Here is a 27,298-nt window from a genome sequence, read left to right as displayed (position 1 = left end):
GTTTTATTCCATTGGTCTGTATGTTTGTTTTATGCCAATACCATGTTACTTTGGTTACTACAGCTTTGTAGTATAGTTGGATATTAGGTAGTGTGATTTGTCTAGCATTGTTCTTCTTTTTGAAGATTGCTTTGGCTTTTTGGGGTGTTTGGTGGTTCCATATAAATTTCTGGACTATTTGTTCTAGTTATGTGAAATATGCCATTGGTATCTTGATAGTAATTCCGTTGAATATATAGATTGCTTTAGGTAGTATGGGCATTTTTTGTTGTTGTATTCTTGTTGTTGTCACTTGAGGACATTTTTCTATTGATTTTTAGAGAGAATGGAAGGGAGGAGAAAGAGACTGAGGGATGGAGGGAGGGGATAATATCTACTTGAGAGAGACACATTGATTGGTTGTCTCCCACACACCCCCAGGCCAGGGCCTGTGATTGAACTGGCAACCCAGGTACATGCCCTTGACCTGGATGGAACCTGGGATCCCCTCAGTGGGTGGGCTGACACTCTAACCACAGAGCAACACTGGCCAGGGCAACATTTTAATGATATCAATACCTCCTATCTATGAGCCCAGGTTGCAGGCTCATATATGCTACCATTTATAGTTTACCTTTAATTTTATTTTATATTAGTTTCAGGTGTAGAACATAGTGGTTAGACAAAACTTTACAATGGTTTTCCACTGATATTTTCATTACCTCCTGGCACCGTATGTGTGTTTTGTAATCATGTGCCAGTTCAACATGAAAGTATTGTGGATTTTAGTGAAGCCCCTTGCACATGCCAAGTCTTAAGCTGTTTCTCAAGGTCAAGGCCCAAGTTACAGTGCTAACAATTCTGCTGGAAAGATTTCTTCTGTTTATCTTATCATTTCAATACATATGTCTGTGTCCTAAAAATTGGCACAAAGGAGCCCTGAGGCTCGTGAGTACAGGACTTTTGTAGAGGTCTAAATGGCCCTGCCTTCTTTTTTTATCCTCACTCGACATTCTTGCATTTATCTTTAGATAGAGCGGGAGGTAGAGAGGAACAGAGAGAAACATCAATGTGAGAGAGACACATCAAGTGGCTGCCACCCACACGACCCCAATCGGGGCTGGGGACAAACTGCAACCAAGGTACGTTCCCTTAGCAGGAACCGAACCCAGGACTCTCCATTCCACGGGCCAACGCTCTAACAGTTGAGCCAAACTGGCCAAGGCTGTCCTGCCTTCTTTATACCTGAGCTCTAACTCTGTAACTTCCTAGCTTCATGAAATGGGACAGACAAAAGATGGTCAAACCAAGTCAGTCATAAATATTATATAAACCAAGTATAATTCATTCTCCACAAGAATATTTTCATTCAGCCAGGTAGATCTGACTATGTCTAATAATCTGGAGTACTTCAGGGCAATATGGCCAGCTGCATTTTGTTACAAGTTGAATTTCCACAGACCTCCTGGCCTCTTAGTTTGGTGATAAGAACAGAAGAAAAATCCTGGCCAGTGTGGCTCAGTGGTTATGCATCACCCAATGGACAGAGAGATCCAGGTTCTATTCCCAGTCAGGGCACATGCCCAGGTTGCAGGCTTGATCCCCAGTGAGGGGCATGCAGGAGGCAGCCAATCGATGCTCTCTCATCAATATTTTTATCCCTCTCTCCCTCTCTCTCTAAAATGAACAAAGAAAAATTCTAAAAAAACAAAAAAACAAAAACCACAATAACAAAAAAGAATAGAAGAAAAAGCTTCTAGGTCTTTATTTTATTCATAGTCATTACAACTTTATGCAGATATGACAGTGTGCTTCATGGAGTGCTGCATCTTACGGTGCTTTTAAAGGAGATGAGTTTTCTCACAAGGAATTGATATACTTAAAATAGAAATATTTTCTTATTTGCATAGAATTTCTCCAAAGTGCTCTGTACCCTGACATTAGAGAGGAATGAAGATTTGAAGTGATCACAATAACAATGTAGCAATAAATTCCATATGTTCATGAGGAAGTGAGTGTGGCCAATAAATAATCGTCTGACAACCGCGTCATAAAATGAATGTTGGGGACCACATGTCCTATGTGAACTTGTTATGAATTATGTAGAGATCCCAGTGCTGTCTGTCTCACCCAGCCGCCTGTATCCACATGTGGGATGTTGCAGGACTCCGTGGCCTTGGAGGATGTTAATGTGGAGTTCACCATGGAGGAGTGGGCTTTCCTGGATCCGACCCAGAAGAAACTCTACAGAGAGGTGATGCAGGAAACCTTCTGGAACCTGGCATCAATAGGTAGTAATGACAACTTCTTATTTATTCACTTAGTCCATTAGAAAACGTGTGCTGCTTGTTCATCAGTGCTGTTTCAAGAACTGAAATGTGGGAAAGGAATCGTTGATAATTAAACTGGGCATGATCACAGCTCACCATGGACCTGAAATCTAACCATTTTCTATATTATTTAATAATTTATGATACTTTTTTTCTAGCATGTATTTTAGAAGACAAACAGGAAGACCAGGACAGTGAAGATCACTATGAAAATCATGGGCTGAACCTTAGGTGAGTCACACTGACATGAGAAAGCAGTGTCCCACAAGAGAATCTTAATATGTCATCAAATTTAAAACACAGACAAACCAGTCATATCAGCCCAGCTTCAAATGTTTTGATTCTTAGAATAATTTCACCAAAGTATTTCTCTCTAATGTGACCTAGGTGTATAAAAATGAGTACACTTGGAAACGGTATACAGAAACACCATTAATAAATATTACTGTTTTCATAATATCTATGATCAAGCCCTGTTTCAGAGCTTTTCAGATTCCACTTTCCAACAATCAGAATGCACAGAAATCCCACACTTTCCTTGAAAATAGTCAAAATGTCATTGTTGTACTGTTAATATTAAATCATTAATAAAGTATTAATAATATGCTTCTGATTTTTACAGCAATCATATGGTAGAGAGACTCTGTAAAAGGAAGGATGGTAATCAATATAGAGAAACCTTCAACCAGATTCCAAATCATAATGAAAAGAAGAAATCTCCTACTGAAATAAAACAACCTACATCCAAGTTGTGTAGACAAGTCTTCAAGCGTTTGTCCTTTAGGAACCACATGAGCTCTCACACTGGACCCCACCTAGACCAGCATAAGAAATATGAAGATAAGCCTTATAAATGTAAGGAATGTGGGAAAACTTTCAAGCAATGCCAATATTTTCGACTACATGAAAGGAAACACAGTGGAGAGAAGCCCTATGAATGTACAAAAGGTGGTAAAGCCTTCAGGTTTTTAAGTAGCTTATATAAACATGGGAGAACGCATGATAAATCTCGTGAGTATAAGGAATGTGGTAAAATCTCCTGTTTTTCCAGGTCCCTCAGAGGTCATAAAAGTATTCATATTGGAAAAAAATCTTATGAGTGTACAAAATGTGGTAAAGCCTTCAGTCACTTAAGTAACTTATATCGACATGTAAGAACTCATAGTCGAGAGAAGCCTTATGTGTGTAAGAAGTGTGGGAAAGCCCTGAGTTCCTTCACCATATTTCAGAGACACATGATCAAGCACACTAGAGATGGGCCTTTTAAATGTAAGGAGTGCGGAAAAATTTTCAGGTGTCCAAAGACCTTTCGATGTCATGAAACATTACACAGTGGAGAAAAGCCCTATGAATGTAAGGAATGTGGTAAAGCCTTCAGTTGCCTCAGATATCTTGGAAAACATAAAAGAACTCATGATGGAAAGAAGCCTCATGAATGTAAGAAATGTGGGAAAGCTTTCCGTTATCCCTTTTCCCTCAGAAATCATGAAAGATCTCATACCGGGGAGAAACCCTATGAATGTAAGCAATGTGGGAAAGCCTTCAGTCGTCTCAGTTACTTTCAAATTCATGAAAAAACTCATAGTGGAGAGAAACCGTATCAGTGTAAGCAATGTGGCAAAGCTTTCAGTTGTCCCATGTACTCTCGAGCACATGAAAGAACACACAGTGGAGAAAAGCCCTACGAATGCAAGGAATGTGGTAAAACCTTCAGTTGTCAAAGATATCTTGGAAAACATAAAAGAACTCATGATGGAAACAAGCCTCATGAATGTAAGGAGTGTGGTAAAGCCTTCCATTATCCCTCTTCCCTTAGAAATCATGAAAGAACTCATACCGGGGAGAAACCCTATGAATGTAAGCAATGTGGGAAAGCCTTCAGTCGTCTCAGTTACATTCAAATTCACGAAAACACTCACAGTGGAGAGAAACCGTATCAGTGTAAGCAATGTGGCAAAGCTTTCACTTGTGCTTTGTACTGTCAGGAACATGAAAGAACTCATAGTGGAGAAAAGCCCTACGAATGTAAGGAATGTGGTAAAGCCTTCAGTTTCTCAAGTAATTTTCGTAAACATGTGAAAAAACATTCTAGAGATAAACCCTACTAATGTGAAGAATGTGAGAGCCTGCATTTTTCTCTCTTTTTTTTGAGCCTTCTTTTTTTTATTGTTGACAATATTACATATGTCCCCCAATTTTCCCTACCTTTACCCTCCTTCCACCCAGGCCTTAATCACTTTCTTTTTAAGATTTTTAAAAATTGGGTTTTAGAAAGTAAGGGAGACAGAGAAACATACATGCGAGACATTGATGGGCTGCTTCCTACATGACCCCCCTCCAGGGTTTGAGCCTGCAATGCAGGCATGTTACATGACCAGAAATATAACTGACAACCTTTGGTACATGTGACAACACCCAGCCAAATGAGCCACAAGGTTCCAGAGCATACTTCATTTATATTTCACCTGTGCTATGAAAACCCAGATTGGAGATAGACCCTAGCAAGTAAGGAATTTTAGAAAGCACTCATTTCTTCCAGTTTATTATAAAGAAGGAAGGAACTCACTCTGAAGAGAAGCCCTGTCAATGTAAAGCTTGTAGAAAAGCCTTTCATCATCCTAGTTCTTTACAAAATCATGAAAGGACTCATACCTAAGAGAAAGTCTATGAATATATGGATATTGGAGGAGCCTTTCATGGACGTATGAGTGCACATGGAGAGAGAGGGCATACAAGTAAATGTGGAAAAGCATTCAGATGTCCCATTTCCTTGGAAAGGCCATGGAAAAAACTCAAAGTGGAGAAAATTCTACTGAATGTAAATAATGGAGAAAACCCTTCATTTGCCTTATATCCCTACAAGAGAATGTGTACTGGACAGCTACTGTAATACACTGAGGACAAACTTAAATTTTAACAAGTACTTTCACAGTAGCCTGAAAACTGCACTGGAAGGAAATCATATTCTTATAACTAGTACATGAAAGCCTAATGCAAATTAATTCATATACTCCGCAAAATTCACAACATAAGAGAAATGCTATAAGCATCAGACATCTATAGTCACTGTGACTGACCTATTCTTAAAGTGATTTTCTGTGGTATGGAGTTCCACTTAAATTTGCAAGTAAACAAATTTATTTTCTATAGGTACTCTTTAAGCAAAAACTTTGAAGTTTAATAGGTTTTTTTTTTTTTCCTTTTAGTCAGTTAACAATCATTTTGTGTTTTTAAAAGGAAGTTTGTTAGATCCATGGGTGAATGGAAGTGGTTTATTAATATGTAAGTAGGTTTTAACTTTTTATGTAATCTTGTAATTGTTCTGTAATGAAAGGAACATTGAAAATGATACTTGGATATTCTGTTTCTTCCTACTGGCCTCCTGTGGCAAGTATTGAATGAACATGCCTCACCCACATATATATTCTATCTCAACAGAAAAGTGCCTTTTCATTGGTCTGAAGAGACTTACTACATTTTCTTGTCAATACATGTTCTTTAATTTTTCGATTATACTTGACATTGAGAATTATTTTGGTCAATAAATATCTGCCATATATTTGTAAGTACACAAAGTTCATTGTAGAGTCCATGTGAATGATTTTCATCTTTTTTCCTTTGCTTTTTGTCATTGCTTTGGCTGAGATTTGGACTATGAACTTTGCATTAAGAAGAGAATACCTCTGTTAGGACAATAAAATCTAGAGTTGGAGATGACCCTTCCTGATGTTATGTCAATGTGAGGAATGTTGTGAACTACATTTTCCACAATCTGTTGCCTTTATGTTTCCGTGTTACAAATCCCAAGGCTGAACATCCATGAAACTCGAATGAAATAGGATTAGACTGGGTTTGGAGCCACTTGTATGAAGAGACAGACAATGCATGGAGCTTTTGTGTACATTTGCTTTTAGTCTGTGTTCCTCGATCTTTGCCCTGCCAGCCAAGAATATCCTCAAAACCACCAGTGACTGCTTCATTTCCATTTTATAGGTGTTCAGTAATTCAACAGTAAAGATCCAGCATAGGTTGGATTTTCCTGCAAGCCCAGAGGTGTCCACCATATGGTGGCAACAAATGTAGACCGTCATGGTGAGTCTGTTTTCTGAATGTACACATTCTTCTCTAGGTTGCATTTGTCTTAGGTCTAATTCGACTAGTAATCATCTTGTCCCGTTGATACTACTGCCGACTGATTCTGATTCCACTGTGACAGCGCAGAGGAGCCACGTGAGCTTGTTCTTCCAGCACTCTGTGCAGTGACCGCTCTGAGCCGGTCCGGGTCCCTCCGTGTGAACCAGCACTTTCCTCACTGCAGCCGACTCTGGGTGTTTCCTGCTACTCAGAGCTGAGCGCAGTCTCTCAGTGTTTTCAATTACCTTTGGTTCTTGTGATGGAAATTATGTGCATATTTCTCTAATAAATACTTATGTACTTTCCAAAGAAATATTAACTGTTTCCCAAGCACTCTTAAGCTAAGAACTATGGTCTTTTTTGTTTCCTGAGGATATATTTAAATATCCCATTGTAATTATGTATCTTCGGATCAAATTACAATTTTTTCCCATTTAATTAATCATTATACATTCTGAGGCACAATTATCATGTGTGTACAAATTCAGACATGTTTTCCTTGGGCAAATTATATTTTTAATGTTTTGACACAACTTTTAGCACAAGACTACTTTCCTATTCATTCATAACATTAAAAACTTCAGTCATGTTTTTTTAGTCCCCTCCAGCCAAAGACCAACAAGGTCATATCTGTCGTAAAAGAGAGATGTAATGAAATGAATTTTAATAATAAGAAGACCACAGCTATCAATCACATGGCTGTAACAGTAACAGCTCACTGAAAAGGATTTCTTGTATTTTGCCTTGTGACAGATCATTTGATTGCCCTTTAGGGAACTAAGACAGTTTTTTGCATTAGATTCTGTGAGGAAATGAACTTAATTCTATCTTGGGTAGTGATAACCATCTTTATTTAGAAGACAGAAAAAAATGACTTAAAGCTAAACCTGAATTGTAAGAAGCACAAATCATATTAGTGAGAAAAGGGAACTTTTTGTCACTTTTATTCTTTGGAGACTTCTTTTATCACTTATACAGACATGAATGCCTTTGCTTTTGTCTTGATTCATCGTGGTCATGGAGTAGCTTTGTGTGAGGAGGGATGTGTGTGACTTTTCTACAAGATGGCAGGGTGTGCAAGGCCAGTAATCAGTTGTCTGGAACAGCTTTTGCCTTTCTTGTTATCTAAATATTGCAATGTTTTCTATAGTGTATTGGACACATTTCCACAAAGTACCTCAGTTAAAACATGAATATATATATATATATATATATATATATATATATATATATATATTCATTCCTAATTACGACTCCTTAACAAGATATGTGACACTTCTTATCTCCTTTATGAGTCAAATGAGGTTTATACATTTAGGGATATTGTCAAAGAACACAAACCAGCAGGAAAACAAAATAAGTATCTCTTGTCCAATGAAGCCATTCTTGCTGACAGAGTATGATTTAAAAAAAAAATGATTTTAGATGGAGAGAGAAAGAGAAACATCAATATGTTGCTCCACTTATTTATGCATTCATTGGTTGATTCTATTTTGTGACAGGGTATCGAACCCACAACCTTGGCATATCAGGATGAGACATTAACCAGCTGAGCTACCTGACCAGGGTGAAAGTATGATCTTGATGTTAATTTTTCAACATCCTGCAAGTACCAGGTGATTTAAAAGGAAAACATACCCAATTCAAGTCACTCTAGGCTGTGGATATACAGGCATGAAAGAAAAAATGTCTTGCACTCCTGGTGCTTATGTTTTTGTAGAAAGAGAGAGATGGTTAAATGAAAAAGCTTTAGATTCTAAGAAAATAAAGATTTTGAAGATAAGGAAACACTGATAGGTGAGATAATAGGAAAGTGGTGTGGATTATGTATCTTCATTAGGGAGGGTAGGGGCCTCAGTGAATGGGGATGTGATGTCATCATTGATCATCTTTTTCCCCATCTACTACATCTTAAAGACTTGAAGATCTGCTCGAGTGTGGATTTAACAATGGACAACAATACCTAAAGTTCTACCTTCCTGACATTAACAGCAAATAGTTTTCCAGAAAACTATAGACATAATTCTAGGTTTGTGAGCACGTGCTATTTGATTGTGAGTATGGATGTGGGTATGTGGCATGAGGGACTTCTCATTGCTTTAGGCCATGGTGTTTGTGATATTGATATTTCTCTTTAACACCAATTGAAATATTTTGAAATTCACTTTTGAAATAGAATATCATTTAGCTACTATTCAAACTGAGGGACACAATTTGTGTACCTTATGAAACCTTTGAGTTCCTCCCAGTTTAAAAAAAGTTCTGGCCCTGGCAGGTTTGGCTCAGTGGTTCGAGAATCGGCCCGCAGACTAGAGTCCCAGGTTTGGTGTCCGCTAAAGGCACATACAGTTGCAGTTTGTCCCCGGCCCTGGTTGGGGTCGTGTGGGTGGCAGCCAGTCAATAAAAAAAAAAAAAAGTGTTCTGGTCTGGACAGTTGTAGCTCATCATTAGTTCTCTATGAGTAGTGATACCTGTGCAACTCCCATGTGGTTTCCTGGTTAAAAAACCAGAAAGCTATTGATGTTTAGAGGACAGTGATCTAAAGAAAATTTGAGGTGAAATGCAGAGTATTGGCAAAAGAGATATGTTTGATATCGTCAAACTGGGAAGTTTTCTGTGCCTTTTAATAAGAGGACAGCTGGAAGTTTTTTGTTTCAATGGAAGGCACAGAGCCTTCTGTGCTCATTTTTTCTTTTTTCAGGGATCATTTCCATATTTTTACACTTACAGGTGATGCTATGAAACACGAGGTAAAAGGTGATGAATTTTATTTCATTGAAGAGCAAAGGAAATCCAGCCTTGGTCCCTTTCCTTTTTTCAGTGCTAGTTTATGTTTTCTTGACAGTGTAAAGCTTATGTGATGTGGGAGACTTTTTGCATGGCATCCATTTTGTTAAAATCTGCTCTGCCATCTCCTGCCCCAAGGCAGGATATCTCTGCATTCTGCATTTCTCTATCTCTGCATTTTGCATTTCTTTAAATAACCATTTACTCAACAAGCCAGTCTTTGCTGACCTTTTGTTCCTTTTGTGGTATTTCCTACAATTGCTTCGGGCAAGTGTGGTGCTTGACAAAAGGTGCTTCTTGCCCTATATATTGTGTGAATTTCCCCAGAATAAACGAGACTTGATCAGAACCCTGTCTTGTCTCCATTTCTCGTGTCTCTTGTCCCTCCTCATCCTCACTCCCCCTCTAGAGTCCTCGTTGCTCGACCTGCAGGACGGGTCAATGTGACTTTATAATTATTGGTATCTCATATGATCCCCTTCTCACATCATTTCTACCATCATGAAATGAAGAAAGTTAAGCACACTTCCGGTCAAGATGCCGGTGTAGGTAAACACAGTATCGTGTCCTCCCACAACCACATCAAAGTTACAACTAAACTACAGAACAACCATCGTTCAAAACTGCTGGAAATCAAGCTGAATGGAAGTCCTACAACTACGAAATTAAAGAAGCAGCCACATCCTGGAAGGAGGGTGGAGGCGGATGGGCTGGGCCCACACCTACATGTGGGGATAATAATCAGGAAGACACCTCAGCTATGAAGGTCCTCCCTGAGGACTGGGGTCCCCATCCCACATCAGGTGCCCTGCTCAGGGTTCCAGTGCCAGGAAGAGAATCCCCATCACTTCTGGCTGAAAACCAGCGGGAACTGAGGCTCAGGGGGGCTGACGTGGCTGGAGCCCCAGGCAGCTCCTTAAAGGGGCCGTGCACAGACTTGTCGGACTTATTCCCTCTAAGCTTGGAGGGGAGGCAATTCGAGGGGCACCAGAGACATACAGGAAAGAACTGAGCTGTTTGGCACTGGAGAGGGGGCTCTCTCTGGGACAAACGTGCTGTCAGAGGCCTTTGTTCCTTTGGTGAGCCCTTCCCTGGGGCGGCAGACAGCCACCATATCTGGGCCTCCAGCAACCTGGCTCACAATGGTAGCCCCGCCCTGGTGACTCCCTGAGGCCCCGCCCCACCCAACTTTCAGGCCCACCCAAGCTGTTGTCAGTTGCTTAACCATAGGATTGGCCTGTTTTGGATCCTGCTTCAGGTTTTTCCTAAATTCTTTAAAAAAAGCAGCATCTGGTCTCAGCTAGCCCCATACCTCTCGTTAAGTAATACACAGAAACAAACACAGGGAGGCAACCAAAGTGAGGAGACAAAGAAATAGGTCCCAAATGAAAGAACAAAACAAAACCCCAGGAAAAGAACTAAGTGAAATGGAGATAAGCAACTTAACAGATGCTGAGTTCAAAATACTGCTTATAAGGATGCTCAATGAACTTAGTGAGAACCTCAGTGAACTTAGTGAGGGCCTCAAGAGCATCAAAAAGGACCAGTCAGAAATGATGGATGCACAGTCAGAAATGAAGGAGGCATTAACTGAAATAAAAAATAATTTACACAGATTCAATAGTAGAGTACGTAAGTCCAAGAAGCAAACCATTGATTTGGAATATAAGGAAGCAGAAAACACCCAATCAGAACAGCAAAAAGAAAAAAGAATCCAAAAAAAGGAGGATAGTGTAAGGAGCCTCTGGGACAACTTCAAGTGTGCCAACATTCGCATCTTGGGGGTGCCAGAAGGAGAAGAGAGCGAACAAGAAAATGAAAACCTATTTGAAACAATAATGGCAGAAAAGTTCCCTAACTTGGTGAAGGAAACAGACATACAAGTCCAGGAAGCACAGAGTCCCACACAAGATGAACCCCGAGAGGCCCACACCAAGACACATCATCATCCAAATGCAAAAGGTTCAAGACAAAGAGAATCTTAAAAGCAGCAAGACAAAAGCAGTTAGTTACCTACAAGGGAGTTCCCAAAAGACTGTCAGCTGATTTCTCAAAAGAAACTTTGCAGGCCAGAAGGGAGTGGCAAGAAATATTCAGAGTGATGAAAAGCAAGAACCTTCAACTAAGATTACTCTATCCTGCAAAGCTGTCATTTAGAATGGATGGCCATATAAAGAGTTTCCGAGACAAGAAAAAGTTAAAGGAGTTCATCACCACCAAACTGTTAATATATGAAATGATGACGTCTTTTTGAAGAGAAAGATAAAATATATGAACAAACAAAATGGCAATGAATATATATCTATTGACAATGGAATCTACAAACAAAATGAACAGGCAGAGCAGAAACATTCTCATAGATACAGAAAACATTTTGTTGGTTACCAGATGGGAGTGGGGTTGGGGGAATGGGTGAAAAAGGTGAGGGGATTAAGAAATACAAATTCATTGCTAGACTGACAAACCTCAAAGGGAAAGGGGTTGGGGGGTGGGAAGAAATAAACCAAAGAACTTATATGTATAACCAGTGGACACAGACTATAGTGTGGGCAAAGGTGGGACAGGGCTGGAGTGGGGAGGAGGGGGTAATAAGGGGAAAAATGAGGAACATCTGTAATATTCAACAATAAAGATTTTAAAAAATATAAATAAATTTTAAAAAAAGAAAATGAAAAGATAAATCAAACACTGGGAAAAAGTATTTGTAAAATACACATAAAAGATTTGTAGCCAGAATAAAGAACTATTTCAATTCTAGTATTTAAAAACAAAAACAAAGAAAAAAAAAAGTTAAGCACAAATCTTGTTCAAATTTACATAACTCATAATAGTGGAATTTCTCTATTTCAAAGTCATAATATGTGCCCTACTGTGCAATGTCAACAATTTTAACCTCAGAAGAATGCTGCTAGGCTTGTATAAATATGTACCTTTACAAATGTGGTGTCAGCCTGGCTGCTGTGGCTCAGTGGTTGAGCGTCAATCCATGCATCAAGAGGTTGCTGGTTCGATTCCCGGTCAGGGCACATGCCCTGGTTGTGGGCCCAGTCCCAGTGGGGGGCGTGTAGGAGGCAGCCAATCGATGTTCCCTCTCATCGATGTTTCTGTCTCTCTCTCCTTCTCCCTATCCTATCTAAAAATCAATAAAGAAAAACAAAAACAAATATGGTGTCAGTGTCTAAAGAGGACTTAAAAGACTACATGGTGATCCACTTACATGACATTTTGGAAAAGGCAGAGGGAGAGGAGGAAACTGAAACAGACCTGTGTTTAAAAGTGGATTCAGTATAAACAGGCACCACCATGGTGTTCCTTTTGGTTGATGGAGTGTTTTTATCTTGATGGTGGTATAACTATGCCTTTGTGAAAATTCATAGCTACTCTTGAAACAGTATATGTAAATACTAAAAACAGTATAAAACAACGGAAGTGTTTTCACATATTGGGAGAATGTTAAACTGTCCTGAACTTAGATCTCTACATGTGCACCACTTCCTTCCACGGCCTTGGAGTCCCTCTCAGAAAGACCTGAAAGGGCTGGGGAAGAGCACAGGCCGCAACAGGACTTTCTTGATGCTGAATTTGACTTTCAGAAACTGCCCTCATTCACACAGCTGGTGAGACAGTGACGGCTCCTGTCACCCATCTTTGAGATGACACCAGGTTTCTCGAGTCATATTCAGGAAATGCTATGGTCTCAAGCAGGTGATTCTAACCGGTCTCCACAAGTGAGGTCAGCCCGGGTATAACCTAATCTAATCCTTGGGCATCAGCATCATGTCTTCCCAGGGAGGTTCTTGAGGCATTTTCAGCTCTTAAGTTTCCCAACTCAAGCCTACTCTGTGCCTGCTCTCTGGGAAACATGTTTAAATGCAACACCTGTCTCACTCTGGAGATTTTATGTTGCTACTCCAGGCGACTCTGAGGTGAAGCAGTGACAACCCAGAGCCCATGTCAAGAGGAACAGGCCCCTCAAACACAATAATCCCCACAGTGGCATGAACATCCCCCCTCTGCACCAAGAAGCACATTTCACAATAGTCTCAAACACCCTAATAATATCAAGACGATATCCTGCCTGGTTCTAGCTCTAGGAGTCCCCCAGGCACCCCGCTGTCCCTAAAGGGCCCTCCCTGAGTCTGTGGCACATTCCACCCGTGGTTTCAGAAGCGCATGCGTGACTGCCGGGCCCCTCACCTCAGAGCTGCCCCCAGAGTGAGTGTGGAACAGGACTCACCCTGCAGTTTCAGCCAGTCTCAGCATCCTGAGTACAACCTCACCTCCCATCTCCCTGAATGCAATGAGGCGCCACGCAAAGTGGCAGAAACGCCAGGGAGTCCGCCTCGCTGAAGTGCGCAGGCACAGTGGGTGGCGCCCTACCATTTTGGAAGCCGCACCCACCCTTACTCTAGGAGGTGGCAGAAATGATTGAATACACCTGGGGACCCGCTCTTGCTCCAGCTTCCAGTGCTTTCCTGGGAGACCTGCAGTCTAAGGTCATCAGCCTGCCTCCTCCTCATTAGACGTTCAAGGGTGGACAGCAGTCAAAGGCTTGGGGCAGACTGGCCCGCACAGGGCGGACACAGGGAGATGGGGGCACAGGCGAGGCCTGGGGGAGGGCGGACACCAGACCGAGGACACTGCAGACAGGACAGCTGAGTGAGGACTCGCAAACTGTGTTGTCCTCCCGGAGCTTCCAGGGGGTAAGCAAAGTGAAGAAGAGTCACGTGGGGGGAGTGGTGCGTTTCTGGAAGTGATTGTAGCAGCTGAGGTGAGAATTTGGAACATGGTAACTCCCGCCACTCCCGTCCCTGACACTCACTTAATGCTCTTGAGTTGTGTTTCTTAGATGATAGTATTGTAATGTGGACTCAAGAAGTGTGAAGTCCCTTTGTCATCAGGATGGGCAGATGGACACTCTTTGGGGGATGGGTTCGGAGGCCTGGAAACCCATCTGTCACATGGGAAGGAGCTGGGAACAGTTCACTGTTAACATCAATTGTTTTGGGCCTGTGATGAGGTTTGTGTTAAACCCCAGTATATATGTGTGTGTGTTTGAGGCCAATATTTCAGTATCAATATTCTGTTTAACAGGCCTAGTAGTTAAAAAAGGGAATAAATATGGATATCCCTATCTTCTTGAAGCTGACATTGTAGGAAACAGAAACAAGTGAGAGAAGCAAGATATATACTGTATCAGGTGGTGCTTAGTCCTAAGGAAAGAGAAAACTGCAGAGCAATGCTGAGGGTCTGGGTTGTGTGAGTCTGTCATTATCTCTGAGGGGTTGTGAATCTGTGTGTTTCTGGTTGTGTGCACATGTATGTCCAGTGCAAAGCCTGTGTGATTTTGTATGTCTTGGGGTTATGTTTGTTATGTCCTTAAAATATGGACCTATGATGAGATTGTGTAAAACTTGTTTGTGTGTGTGGGGGTGTGTCTGAGCTCTCACATTTATTAGTATCAATCTTCCGTGTGACAGGACTTCTAGCAGGTGCTGTGGGGAACAAAGCCGAGGAGATAATCTTGTTTAAAGATGACATTCTAGGACACAAGAAACAAGCTATATAAGTAAAATTATACCATTGTTGTAGCTCACTGTCCTTAGAATCCAACTTGTCTTTGAGCTGCCCTAATTAACAACCTCAGAGACAGCAAGATGAACAATGGGAAATATTATAGATGGCTTTAGCCCCATAAAAATTAACCAGAGTTTGACCTTCACTGGGAATCTGAAAAGCAACATCCTTCAGGAAAAGGGAGGACAGAAACAGCCCCAAAGCCAGAGTGTCCTGCATGCTCTGTAAAGAAACTGATAGGGAGAAACTGAAGCTCCCTTTACCCCATAAAACTATAACTGTTAAACATGTGTGTATTGCACCTGACTGTCCACTGATATCCGTCTGGGTAATGGAATGAATAGCAGGATAGATGTATGCTGACCCAGTTCACCCAGTTTCCTTTCTCCTCAGCTCCCTCCACCTCCGTTCCCTCCTGCTTATTGCTAACTGCCTCCGCTTCTGTACATGCAGCTTGCTTGCTCTGCTAAACTCTTGAATGGCCCCTGCCCTGTATAAGCAACCCTGCCCCTGAGCTCAGGGCTGCAGTTCTCCTGTGTAGGTTGGCTGCAGTCCCTGCGCAGGTAATAAAACATCCCCAAAAACTGAAAAATTGAGTCTGAGTGTGGTCGATCTCCTGGGTTACACCACCATGTATTGGATGGGGATTATTCCTAAGGAAAAGAAAGAAAACTGTGTGCAGAGGGCTTAGGCTTTGTGTGTCTATAGACGCATCCGCCTGTCTCTGAACCTTTAACTCATTTTGTGAGGTCAGCTTTCAGGGATACCAAAGCCAGACAAAGAAACCACAAGAGAAGAAAACTACACACCAGTCTCTGTTTCAGTGTGGCTTGGCCACTGTGCCCAGATACTCAGACAAACATTCTCCTAGATGTTTCTGTGCAGGGTTTTGTTTTTGTTTTTCCATGAGGTTACCATTTCAATAGGTGGAGTTTGAGTAAATCAAATTACTCTTCATAATGCGGTGTGCTTCATCCAATCATAGATTTTAATAGAATAAAGAATGACTTTTCATAAAGAAAAAGAATTCTGCCACTATACAATTTTTGGATTTGACCTATAATTCTTCTCTTGGGTTTCCAGCTTGTCATATAGACTACAGATTTTTTACTTACCCAAGACTTCATAATCATCAGAACTACTTCCTAAAGGAAAAGAAATAATATATATGTATATATACATGCACTTACATACATACATCATGTTGGTAATGTTTTCCTGGAGAACCCTGCCTAATACAATATTCTAAAAAATGTTTTCATTGATTTTTTTAGAGTGGAAAGGAGGGAGGGATGGGGGGAGAGAGAAACATTGATCAGCTGCCTCCTACTGGGGGATCAAGTCCACAACCCAGGCATGTGCCCTGACCAGGAATCAGGAATCAAACTGGGACCTTTCAGTCTGAGAGACGACACTCAGTCCACTAAACCACATCAGCTGGGCTTAATACCATATTTTTAATAGTCAGTCAATGAGCAATTCACTTTAGTTGGAAAGCCATTCTGTTTATGTAATCTGAGTAATATATATATATATATATATATATATATATATATTTTATCCTCACCTAAGGATATTTTTCCATTTATCTTCAGGTAGAAAGAGAGGGAGAGACAAGGAGAAACATCGATGTGAGAGAGACACATCAACTGGTTGCCTTCCACACAACCCCGATCAGGGCTGTGGACAAACTGCAACTGTGGTATGTACTCTTGGCTGGAATCGAACCCGGGACTCATTGGTCTGTGGGCTGATGCTATACTGCTGAGCCAAACCAATCAGGGCTCAGTGATAATTTTTATGATATATACTATACCTTTTTGCAAACTATAAGTTTTCTCAATTTTGTTTACATATGAAATGACATGATACAGCTCTAGTTCTAATTTCTTTCAAACTAGTGAATATTTTCTGTAATGTATTTTCTAAATGTACTAGGGTGGCATAAGAATTTGAAAAGCTCTGCTGATCCAATTCCCCAATAAAACTGGTAAAAAGTATTTTAATAACAAACATTTCAAGCCACTGGAAATGGTCCTAAAAGGAAATAGCAAATGAACGACATCTATAATAAAATCTATGAAGATATGTAAGAGATGTGAGAATCTGTGTAACTGAACCTGAGCATCCCCTCCCTAGCTCCTTCCAGCTCACTGGTGAAGACTCCACTGCAGACTATTGTGGCCTAGAACACATGGCATTCTGTCAACTCAACTTTCACTAAGAGGGCTTTCTTCCCTGGGAGATCAGGACTTCAGTGTTTGAAATGCTGCCTCCAATTGCTGAGGGTTATTAAGTGCTGGGTGAATGTGTTTGCAAAGTGCGGACACCATTCTTTCAGTTCCTACACATGGAGTGGGATGCTGTTCATACTGGGATGCCTATTCCTTTTATCCCAGCTCATAAAGTGTATGTAACAAGTCATTTGTGGGGGTCCCGGAGACACAATCAGGAGGCCCTATGATTCTTTCTATCCCTTCCAGTGACCAATCAGCTCCCAAAGAGAGGCTACCTATTGTCCCCAAAGCAGCTACAGTGTCCTGGTGCCCCCTTTCATGGGGGCAAAGGAAGCCATAAAACACATAGCTCTTAATCACTTTTCCAAGGATTAACTTGGCTGACAAAAGATCATGAAGAGATCAAGTGAAAGGACACTGTCAGGAAAGTGGAGAATAAGGTGAAATTCAATTAGGAGTAGATTCATGTACTTCATGGAGATAGAACCTGACAAGCTTTCTGAAAAGAATCAGGGAATTAGACTTCTTAAAAAAGGCTTTCAAGCCAGAGGCAGCCAATCAATGTTTCTGACATTGATGTCTCTATCACTCTAAAAAAAAAAAAAAATCAGTACACATATTTTTAAAAAAGAATAAATAAGAAATAGAGTTTCAAAGAAAAAAAAATGTAACTATAATAAAAAATATAATTTGGTTGATGGAAAGAATACCTAAACTTGTATATGCATGATAATATTGATTCACAATGTATGATTAAATTTTTAAAAATTACCTGAAAGTCCATAATTAAAACAGAACATTTTATATATCTTCTAAGTATGTGAAAAATGTGAAAAACACACTATTACTTAGCATTAGATGGCTTAGTAAAAGTTAATGTTTTTATCAAATGTTAGAAGCATTCCTTTGACAGAAAAATGCACATACATTTAATCACATACAATCAAACATAAATGAAAACACACTGAGAGATTACATTCAGCTACAAGTACAGAAAACACTTTTTCTGACATGACAAAGGTGCTTATTGTCACATGAAAGGACCAGGTCAAGGCAGCCAGTATAAAACGCAAGTGAGAAAAATAACCATATCATTCTGTTTGAATGCACCAATGTAAATGTCATGGAGAATGAGGAATACACACTCACCAGCACCACTGACAGTATAAAGCTATGTCTTACACAAATTAGACCTTCTACGGTTATAATCTAGAGAAGAGGGAATCACAGAATACTCCCAAGCAGGAAAGTGTGAATAAGGTTCATGGTAGACACAGAAGGGCTTACAGAACATGGAGATGGATGGGTCTTTGATGTCGATCTTGTGAAATGTCAGCAGAAACTATACTAATAGAAGATGGAAAACAAACAGTTGGTGATGGTTTTGAGGCTATTCCTAATTGGAAGTGCAAAGATTCCCGAAAATGGGCTGGACGATGGCATCCTCAAAGCTCCTATTTAATCTCTCTTCCTGCATGGTGGCTTCAAAATCTGCCTAATGCCTTCTTTGCTTCTGGTGATTTCCACCATGGAGCCAGGAAGGGGGTGAGTGCTGGAAGATGTAGTTTCTAACATTACCCATAAGGCAGGAGAGCTCTCACTCTAGTCATTCATTCTATGACAGGTCTCTCTTCTTAAATCAAAGTCTAGTCACCAAGTATAGTTGAAAGAAAGGACAAAATGCAAAGACCCAAATATAAAAATAATTAACTTCAAACTATATTTTATAAACTTGTCATACGTAAAAATTTATACCAAATTTTTATTAGTAATGTAAAATTGGAAAAGCCTCTTATAGCTCCCCCACCAAAGGAACTTTGTTAGAGAGAAAAATACAATATATACGATAAGAGAAATTCAGGGACTATCACAAAGGCCAGTAGGAAAATCCTGACAAACAACAAACTGTTATTTTTCAATGTTCCCTTAACGCAGAGCAAAGAAAACATTATAAATAAGTTATACCTATGTGCATATTACAAATATACTTTAATTCACCCATGGATCCAACAGGCTTCAAAATGGAAAGAGAAAATATGTCCTGTTTTAAGAAATATCACTACCTATTAAACTCATGTACTACTGTTGAAAGATGACTCAAAATGGTCTTACCTCAATCTTCTTTTCTAAAAGTAAATAGAAATAGACATTCCAAGGGTGTACATTTAGAAACAGACTTCATAAACAGTGTATTTACAACTGTAGTAAAAACTTTCTCATGTCACAAGTTTTCTGAAACATTACACATGGTTTAATTTCCCACAGCTTTGTCAAGTTACTTGCATTTATTTTTGTTTTTGGTGGGAGTTTTTTCTTGTTAGAATGTTACCCAATTAATGTCTTATTCATATTGTTTACAATCAAGAGGTTTTATCCAGTGAGTCCTTTCAGGCTTCAGAGAAAAGTGGGATGGTTTTTTTCATGTTTTCAAAACTAGAATAACATCTGCAGGCTTTTTTCACATTCCATACATTTACAGGGTGTCTCTTCTGTGAACCATTCTCATGTATCTTAGCATGGTTGTGTAAAAAACAAAAGCTTTACCATAATTTTTACAGTCATATAGTTATCTCAATTATGAGTTCTTTCATCTGTTCGAACATAACGGGAACACATATGCTTTACTACATTTCTTAACATTCATAGGGTTTCCCTACAGTATGATTTCTGTGTATTTGGAAACTTAGATGAAACCTGAAAGCTTGACTATATTCCTTATATTTATATCTCTCCTGTGTGAGAGATCCTGTAAATATGAGAATTTTTTGTGTTTGTAAGTAATTTATTTGGAGGCTTTACCACTTTTTAAAATTCACTGGGTTTTACCAAAATGGAAAGGCAACTCACTCTATGGGAGAGCATAACTGTCAATGATACATCAGATAAGGGGTTAATTTCCAAATATAGAGTGCTCATACAGCTCAACAAAAGAAAGACAAGGAACCCAATTGAAAAATGGGCAGAGGACCTAAACAGACAACTCTCCAAAAAGGACATACAAATGGCCAAGAGACATGTGAAGAAATGCTCAACATCACTAATCATCAGAGAGATGCAAATTAAAACAACAATGAGGTATCATGTCATACCTGTCAGAATAGCCACCATCAACAAATCATCAAACAACAAGTGTTTGTGAGGTTGTGGAGAAAAGGGGACCCGAGTACACTGCTGGTGGGAAGACTGGTGCAGCCATTACTGAAAACACCATGGTGTTACCTCAAAAAATTAAAAATTGAATTGCCATTTGACCCAGTGATCCCACTTCTAGGAATATACCCTAAGAAGCCTGAAACACCAATCAGAAAGAATATATGTACCCCCATGTTCATAGCAGCACTATTTATAATAGCTAAGATCTGGAAACAGCCCAAATGTCCACCAGTAGATGAATGAATAAAAAAGCTGTGGTACATGTACACAATGGAGTACTATGCAGCTGTAGGAAAGAGCTCTTATCCTTTGAGATGACATGGAGGAACCTGGAAGGTATTATCCTAAGTGAAACAAGCCAAGCAGAGAAATACAAGATCATATGATCTCACTTGTTTGTGGAATATAATGAACATAACAGTCTGAAGAACAGTGTAGTCCCAGAGACGAGGAAGTAGAGTACAGGCTGACAATCCCCAGAAGAGGGGGGGGAGATAAACCATAGAACTTATATGTATGTATGCATGACCAATGGACATGGACTACAAAGCTGGGGACAGGGTGGGGAGGGGGAGGAGGGTGCCAATGAGGGAAAAAGGAGAAACATCTGTAACAAAAATAAATTAAAAAAAAATAAAATAAAATTCATTGGGTTTCGCTCCAGTGGGATTTTTCATTACTTTTAAGATAACCTGGATGCCTGAATGCTATACTACATTCTTTACCTTTATGAGTGTCCCTTCATGTGAGTTCTTTCATGTCTTCGAAGATAACTGTGACAAATAAATGCTTTAGTTCATTGCTTACAATCATAGGGTTTCTCTCCACTATGAGTTCTTTCATGTACAGTGATACCTCGGTTCTCGAACGCCTCGGATTTCGACCAAATCGGTATTCGACCAGGAGATTCGAGAAACTTTTGTCTTGGAATCCGAACAAATATTTGGAACTCGAACTTCCGAGATGAGCCGAGTTGAGCCGAATGGCGTTCATTCGGCCCAGCGCGCCTTGCTTGCGTCATCAGTGTGAGTGCAGAGAGAGAGTCACGCTTTGTGGAGAGAGTCACGCTTTACACTGAATTTAACCCTTAGACATACTGTACACTTTTATTTCTTGTTGAGACTTATGTTTTTCTACATATTATATACAAATTAGGCCAGTAAATAGGCATTTTCTGGGGCTTGGAACGAATTAATCCAGTTTCCATTATTTCCTATTGGGTTTCATTGCTTCGGTTCTCGAACAATTTGGTTCTCGACCGTCCTCCTGGAACGAATTATGTTCGAGAACCGAGGTATCACTGTATTCGAAGAGAACTGGAATACCTGAATGCTTTAGTGCATGTTTTACATTCATATGGTTTCTCTCCAGTGTGAGTTCTCTTGTGTGTTTGTAAAAAACTTTGGACTCTGAAGGCTTTTCCACATTCCTTACACTCATAAGGCTTCTCTTGAGTGTGAGTTTTTTCATGCTTTCTAAGATCACTGGGGCACCTGAATGCTTCAGTACATTTTTTACATTCATAAGGTTTCTCCCCGGTGTGATTTCCTTCATGTTTTCGAAAAGTAGAATAACATCTGAAGGCTTTTCCACATTCCTTACATTCATAGGGTTGATCTTTTTTTTTTTTTATCCTCACCCGAGGACATTTTTCCATTTTTTGTACAGATAGAGTGGGAGGGAGTGAGAGGAAGAGAGAGAGAGAGAGAGGGAAACATCGATGTGAAAGGAACACATCGAGTGGCTGCCACTCGCACGACCAACCAGGGCCGGAGACAAACTGCAACCAAGGGACATGCCCTTAGCGGGAACCGAAACTGGGTCTCTCTGGACCGCAGGTGGACGCTCTAACCACTGAGCCAAACTGGCCAGGGTTGATCTTGAGAATGAATTCTTTTGTGTGTTTGTAAAGAACTGTGATGTCTGTAGGCTTTATCGCATTGTTTACATGTACAGGGTTTCTCTCCAGTGTGAGTTGTTTCATGTCTTCGAAGATCACTGGGTGAACTGAATGCTTTGTTACACTTTTGACACACATGGGGTTTCTCTCCTGTGTGATTTCTTTCATGTCTTTGAAGATCACTGTGTGAACTGAATGCTTTACCACATTGTTCGCATTCATAGGGTTTCTGTCCACTGTGATTTCTTTCATGAATTTGGAAACAGAGATGAAAACGGAAAGCTTTACCACATTGTTTACATTCATAGGGTTTCATTCCTGTGTGCGTCCTTTTATGTGATGGAAGACCTTGGTAACACGTGAAGGCTTTTCCACATTCTTTGCATTCATAGGGTTTCTCTCCTTTGTGATTCCTTTCATGTGCTTTCAAACTTTGATAATATCTAAAGGCTTTACCACATTGTTTACATTTATAAAGGACTCCTGAATGAGTCCTCTTGTGTGACTGAAGACTTTGACAAGATGTGTAGGCTTTTCCACATTCTATACATTCATAGGGTTTCTCTCCTTTGTGAATCCTTTCATGTCTCTGAAATGTCTGATGATATCGGAAGGCTTTAGAACATTGCTTACATTGATAGGTTTTCCCTCCAGTGTGGATGGTTTCATGTATTCGAAGTGAATATGAAGAACTCAAGGCCTTTCCACATTCCTTACATATATAGGGCTTTTCTCCAGTATGACTTCTTTTGTGTTTTTGGAAGAAAAGGTAAAATCGGAAGATTTTACGACATTGTTTACATTCATAGGGTTTTTCTCTTGTATGAGTTCTTTCATGTGTTTTAAAAGTTTCATGATATCTACAGGCTTTTTCACATTGTTTACGATGACAGGCTTTCTGTCCAGTGTGAGTTCTTTTATGTATTTGAAGTGAAGTTGAATAACTGAAGGCTTTCCCACATACCTTACATTTATCTGGCTTGTCTTCACAGGTCAGATACTCATATGACTTGTGTCCATTATGACATCTGATGTGCCAATTATGAGACGACTGCTGCATGCAGACTTTCCCACTCACACTGTATTCCCATGGCTGTACTCCAGAAAGAGTCTTCTTGTTCAAACTGGGATTTGGAATAAGGCCGAAGTTTTCTCCACATTGGTTACCCTCTTTTCTTTCACAGATTTTGTCTATCAGATGACTTCTGTAAAAACCAAGATGCACGGTAATGACTTATTAATAATTTTATATTTATTAGTAAAATATGTAAACTATATTTTTATGATATATATCAAAAATATAGGTTTCCTGTGCTGTCTACATTGTTTGAAATTGAACATACTGAATGTTCTGTAAAGAAATTTACCCTTGTTTTTATCAACACAGAAATATTAAAAAATGTTTTTTTCTTTATTGCTTTTAGATAGAGAGAAAGAGAGAGAGGGAGAGAGAGAGATAAACACTGATGAGAGAGAACATCAACTGGCTGCCTCCTGCATGTCCACCACTGGGGACTGGGTCCACAACCTGGGCATGTGCCCTGACCAGAAATCAAACTGGCGACCTCTCAACCACTGAGGCTCAACCACTGAGCCACACTGGCCGGGCTATATTATATGCAAAATAATTAGGTAAAAATATTTTGAGAAGTAATACATTTGAAAAAGGTTTTTGTTTTGGTTGCTGCTTTTAAAAATTTTGTAACATGTCAAGATTCCTGCCTTGGCCAGTGTGGCTCAGTTAGTTGAGTGTTGTCCCACACACCAAAAGGTTGTTGGTTCAATTTCTGGTCAGAACACATGCCAGGGTTGTGGGTTTGGTCCCCAGTTGGGAAGTATATGGGAGGCAACGGAAGGATGTTTCTCTCTCTCTCCCTTGCCCTTCCTTACTCTCTTAAAAATTAAGACAGTGCTTTCTATAATGAGCATGACTCACCTTAGTTTTCTCCCTTGGTTTTTATACTGATCTCCAATGTCAGGATTTTCCCATATTTTTCCTAAAATGCAAACCAACAAAAATAAATCCAAGGCATTAGAAATTATTTTTAAAATCATAAGATTTAAGTCTATGAGTGGCTGTCACAATGTCCAGTTTATTTAACAATGGCCTCCCTTCCCACATTATATGTACATCTTAGAACAATGTTGACAAGCAAGAAACACTTGTCCTCTAATTGACAAGGTAGAGGTAGGTTGTCATTCTTACCTACTGAGATCAGGTTCTGAAATGTTTCCCTCATCACATCTCTGTAGAGTTTCTTCTGTGAAGGATCCAGTAAAGCCCATTCCTCCAGGGTGAAGGTCACAACCACATCCTCAAAGGCCACTAAGTCCTAAAACATCCAAAATGTGTATGTAGTAGGTGATTCGAGACAGACAGCACTGGACACCTATACTCCATTCATAGGAAGGTTACATATGACTGTCATTTGGAAACATTTATTCTATAACTGATCATCAGAAATATACTGTCTTCCCACTTTCTTATAAGTTAAATGCATCAGAAGCATACACATGTAAATCATTTACATACTTTACAGTATGTGCCCTGACTGGAAATCGAACCAACAACCTTTTGGTGCACAGGACGATACTCCAACCAACTGAGCCACTCTGGCCAGGCTAGAACACCTACTTAAAAAAATATTTTTAATTGATCAAAATGATTGTAAAGTGTGGAAGACTAAAAAATAAAAAAAAATAAAAGAAGGTAAAATATCTCATATTTTTTATGTTCTTAACAGTTTGTTGAAAATAGTAGCAACACATGACTTTCCAACTATGAACTTATGGACAAGTAAAATTAATGACACCAATGTGACAGAGGGCTCAGAAGGGAAAATGAGGAGTAGTGTGGCATGAGGTACTTGTATAGCCAGGGAAGTGGTATAGCATAACTTGACAGAGCATTGTAATGGTTTACTTGTAAATGTATTCTGAAAACTCGAGGACGACCACCAAAATAGTTTCAATATATGTGAAATTGATATCCTAAAAGGGCAGAAAAAGAGAATCCAGTAAAATGTTCAATTAAAGCCAAGAAAGACAGAAAAAAAGGGGAAAACCAAACAAAAAACAAGGTCAACATGTGGAAACAATAGAAGGTGTAGAAAATATTAATCCAACGGAATCAATCACCACTTTCTCATCAATGGTCTCAATGCAACTGAAAGATACAGTAACATCAGGTATCAAAAACACAATTATATATTGTCAACAATAAATCCACTTTTTTTTTTTTTAATCCTCATCCGAGGACATTTTTCCATTTTTTGTACAGACAGAGTAGGAGGGAGAGAGAGGAAGAGAGAGAGAGGGAAACATCGATGTGAAAGGGACACATCGAGTGGCTGCCACCCACACGACCAACCAGGGCCGGGGACAAACTGCAACCGAGGTACGTGCCCTTAGCGGGAACCGAACCCGGGTCTTTCCGGACCGCAGGTGGACGCTCTAACCACTGAGCCAAACAGGCCAGGGCAATAAATCCACTTTTAATATAACACAGATAAATGAAAGGTAAAGGGATAAAAAAAATGTACCATGCCATCACTAATGAAAAGAAAGCTATACCAGTATATGAATTTCAAGAAATCATGAAGGACAGAGTTAAATTGTACACCACCATTTAATAACTGAATTTCATTATAATCTATGTAATTCTTCTTTCAACAACAACCAAATTCACATTATTCATAAGCTCACATGGAACATTTACCAAAGAAGGACACATTATGAGACATAAAACACACCTTAATAAATTTGAAAGAATAGAAATAATATAAAATATGGCTTTAAACCATTAAGGCATTAATGTTGAATAACAGGAAGATATTTGAAAAAAGGAAAAAAAATGTGAAAATGCAACAACACACTTTGAAACATCTATAACAAAAATAAATTAATTAATAAAAATATTTTCAAAAATAAATAAAAATAAAAGTTAAAAAAAGAAAATAAATTAATGAGAAATTTTGGAGACTGTCTCTGAACTATTCTGAATCTAATAAATGCCTACTCCTAAATCTTCCCCCTTCTATAAAAACAAAACAAGCTCAGCCAGTGTGGTTCAGTGGTTGAGTGCTGACCCATGCACCAAGAGGTTGCCGGTTCGACTCCCGGTCAGGGCACATGCCCAGGTTGTGCTCCAAATCCCCAGTCAGGGGCATGCAGGAGGCAGCCAATCGATGTTCTCTCTCATCAATGTTTCTCTCTCTCTCTCCCTCTCCCTCTCCCTTCCTTTCTCTCTAAAATCAATAAATGGGAAAAAAGTAAAAAAACAAAACAAAACACACTTCTAAATAAATACATAAAAATAAAATTTATGAAAGGTTGAGAGATGTAGCAAAAGCAATACTTAGAGGAAAATTTATGACATTGACATATATACTAGTAAAAATATATAATCAATAATATAAGCACCTAACATTAAGAAACAATAAAGGAATCCACTGACCAGCTAAATAAAACAGCTCAGTTGAGTATATAAAAAAACAATAAAGGAGAAAACTAAACCCAAAGTTAGGAAAGTAAAATAATAGCAATTACAAAAGCTATCGCACTTGGTTCTGGCCATTGCCACATAAAAATTACAACTGAATTATAGAACAATCAACCTGGAGAACCATCTGAAGACTAGATGAACAGAACTTTGATAACTAAGGATATAAAGTAGAAGCCTCATTGAGACCAGCAGAAGTCAAGACCAGCAAAAAAGGCAGAGACGTGAAACATGCTGATCCCACACCTTCCTGTGGTGGTTGAGAATTGAGAGATATTTTAGTTGCAGAGGTCAACCCTAGGGAGAGATCCAAGCCCTGCAGAAGGCTCCCCACCCCAGGGCTCCAGCTCAGGGGAGAGAAGTCCCTGTAGAAGCTGGCTGTGAAAACTGGTGGGGATTTTCTCTCTGCTGAGATTGGGGAAAGCTGGAAACTTAGGCATCCTCTTAATGGGCCTATACACAGATTCACTCACTCATACTCTATCTCCAGTGAAGGGAGAGCAGTTCAAAAGGCACCAGAGACACTCAGGGAGGGGCTCAAATGTGTGGCTTCAGCACAGGGCTGCCACTGACCCTGTGTTGAGCTCTTCCTCCAATCGGTCTGCAGGTGCATGTGAGCACCAAATCTGAATCTATGTTAACTTGGTGAACACCAGTCACCCTACGCAGGTGACTCCCTGAGACCCGCCCCATCCAACTC

General features: G+C 39.7%; 3 protein-coding genes across 3 annotated transcripts in view; 2 read left to right on the top strand and 1 right to left on the bottom strand.

Moving 5' to 3' along the window:
* LOC118616160 (zinc finger protein 669-like) overlaps nt 1-6,401 on the top strand; it is a 29,325-nt gene extending 22,924 nt beyond the window's left edge. Inside the window, exons 2-5 of the mRNA XM_036241576.1 lie at nt 2,114-2,270; nt 2,468-2,540; nt 2,932-3,164; nt 6,303-6,401. Of these exons, the coding sequence (XP_036097469.1) occupies nt 2,114-2,270; nt 2,468-2,540; nt 2,932-3,164; nt 6,303-6,313 (474 nt within the window). The 3' untranslated portion in view covers nt 6,314-6,401. The remainder of the gene's footprint in view (nt 1-2,113; nt 2,271-2,467; nt 2,541-2,931; nt 3,165-6,302) is intronic.
* On the top strand, nt 3,170-5,441 carry LOC118616433 (zinc finger protein 709-like; the record flags this gene model as incomplete). Its single annotated transcript, XM_036242002.1, has 1 exon — nt 3,170-5,441. A coding segment is annotated over one exon (1,248 nt), but the record flags the coding sequence as incomplete, so codon positions are not given.
* Nucleotides 6,402-20,993: 14,592 nt separating the features above from the next.
* Nucleotides 20,994-24,428, bottom strand: LOC118615649 (zinc finger protein 709-like). Its single transcript, XM_036240759.1, has 6 exons — nt 24,304-24,428; nt 24,034-24,094; nt 23,176-23,302; nt 22,152-23,061; nt 21,515-21,814; nt 20,994-21,052 (listed from the first exon to the last, which is right to left on the bottom strand). Exons 1-6 carry the CDS (start codon nt 24,335-24,337, stop codon nt 20,994-20,996), a joined length of 1,491 nt encoding a protein of 496 aa, XP_036096652.1. The 5' UTR covers nt 24,338-24,428.
* Between the last annotated feature and the right edge of the window lie 2,870 nt (nt 24,429-27,298).

This window comes from Molossus molossus, unplaced genomic scaffold (genome assembly GCF_014108415.1).
Source record: "Molossus molossus isolate mMolMol1 unplaced genomic scaffold, mMolMol1.p scaffold_m16_p_4, whole genome shotgun sequence".
NCBI classification, from domain to species: Eukaryota; Metazoa; Chordata; class Mammalia; order Chiroptera; family Molossidae; genus Molossus; species Molossus molossus.
This window is presented reverse-complemented; position numbering and strand designations above follow the sequence as displayed.

Coding starts and splice junctions, on each gene's coding strand:
- LOC118615649 (XM_036240759.1), bottom strand. CDS start 24,337: ATGAGGGAAACATTTCAGAACCTGATCTCAGTAG. Junction 24,095..24,303: donor TCAGAACCTGATCTCAGTAG/GTAAGAATGACA, acceptor TTTGCATTTTAG/GAAAAATATGGGAAAATCCT. Junction 23,303..24,033: donor AACCAAGGGAGAAAACTAAG/GTGAGTCATGCT, acceptor TGGTTTTTACAG/AAGTCATCTGATAGACAAAA.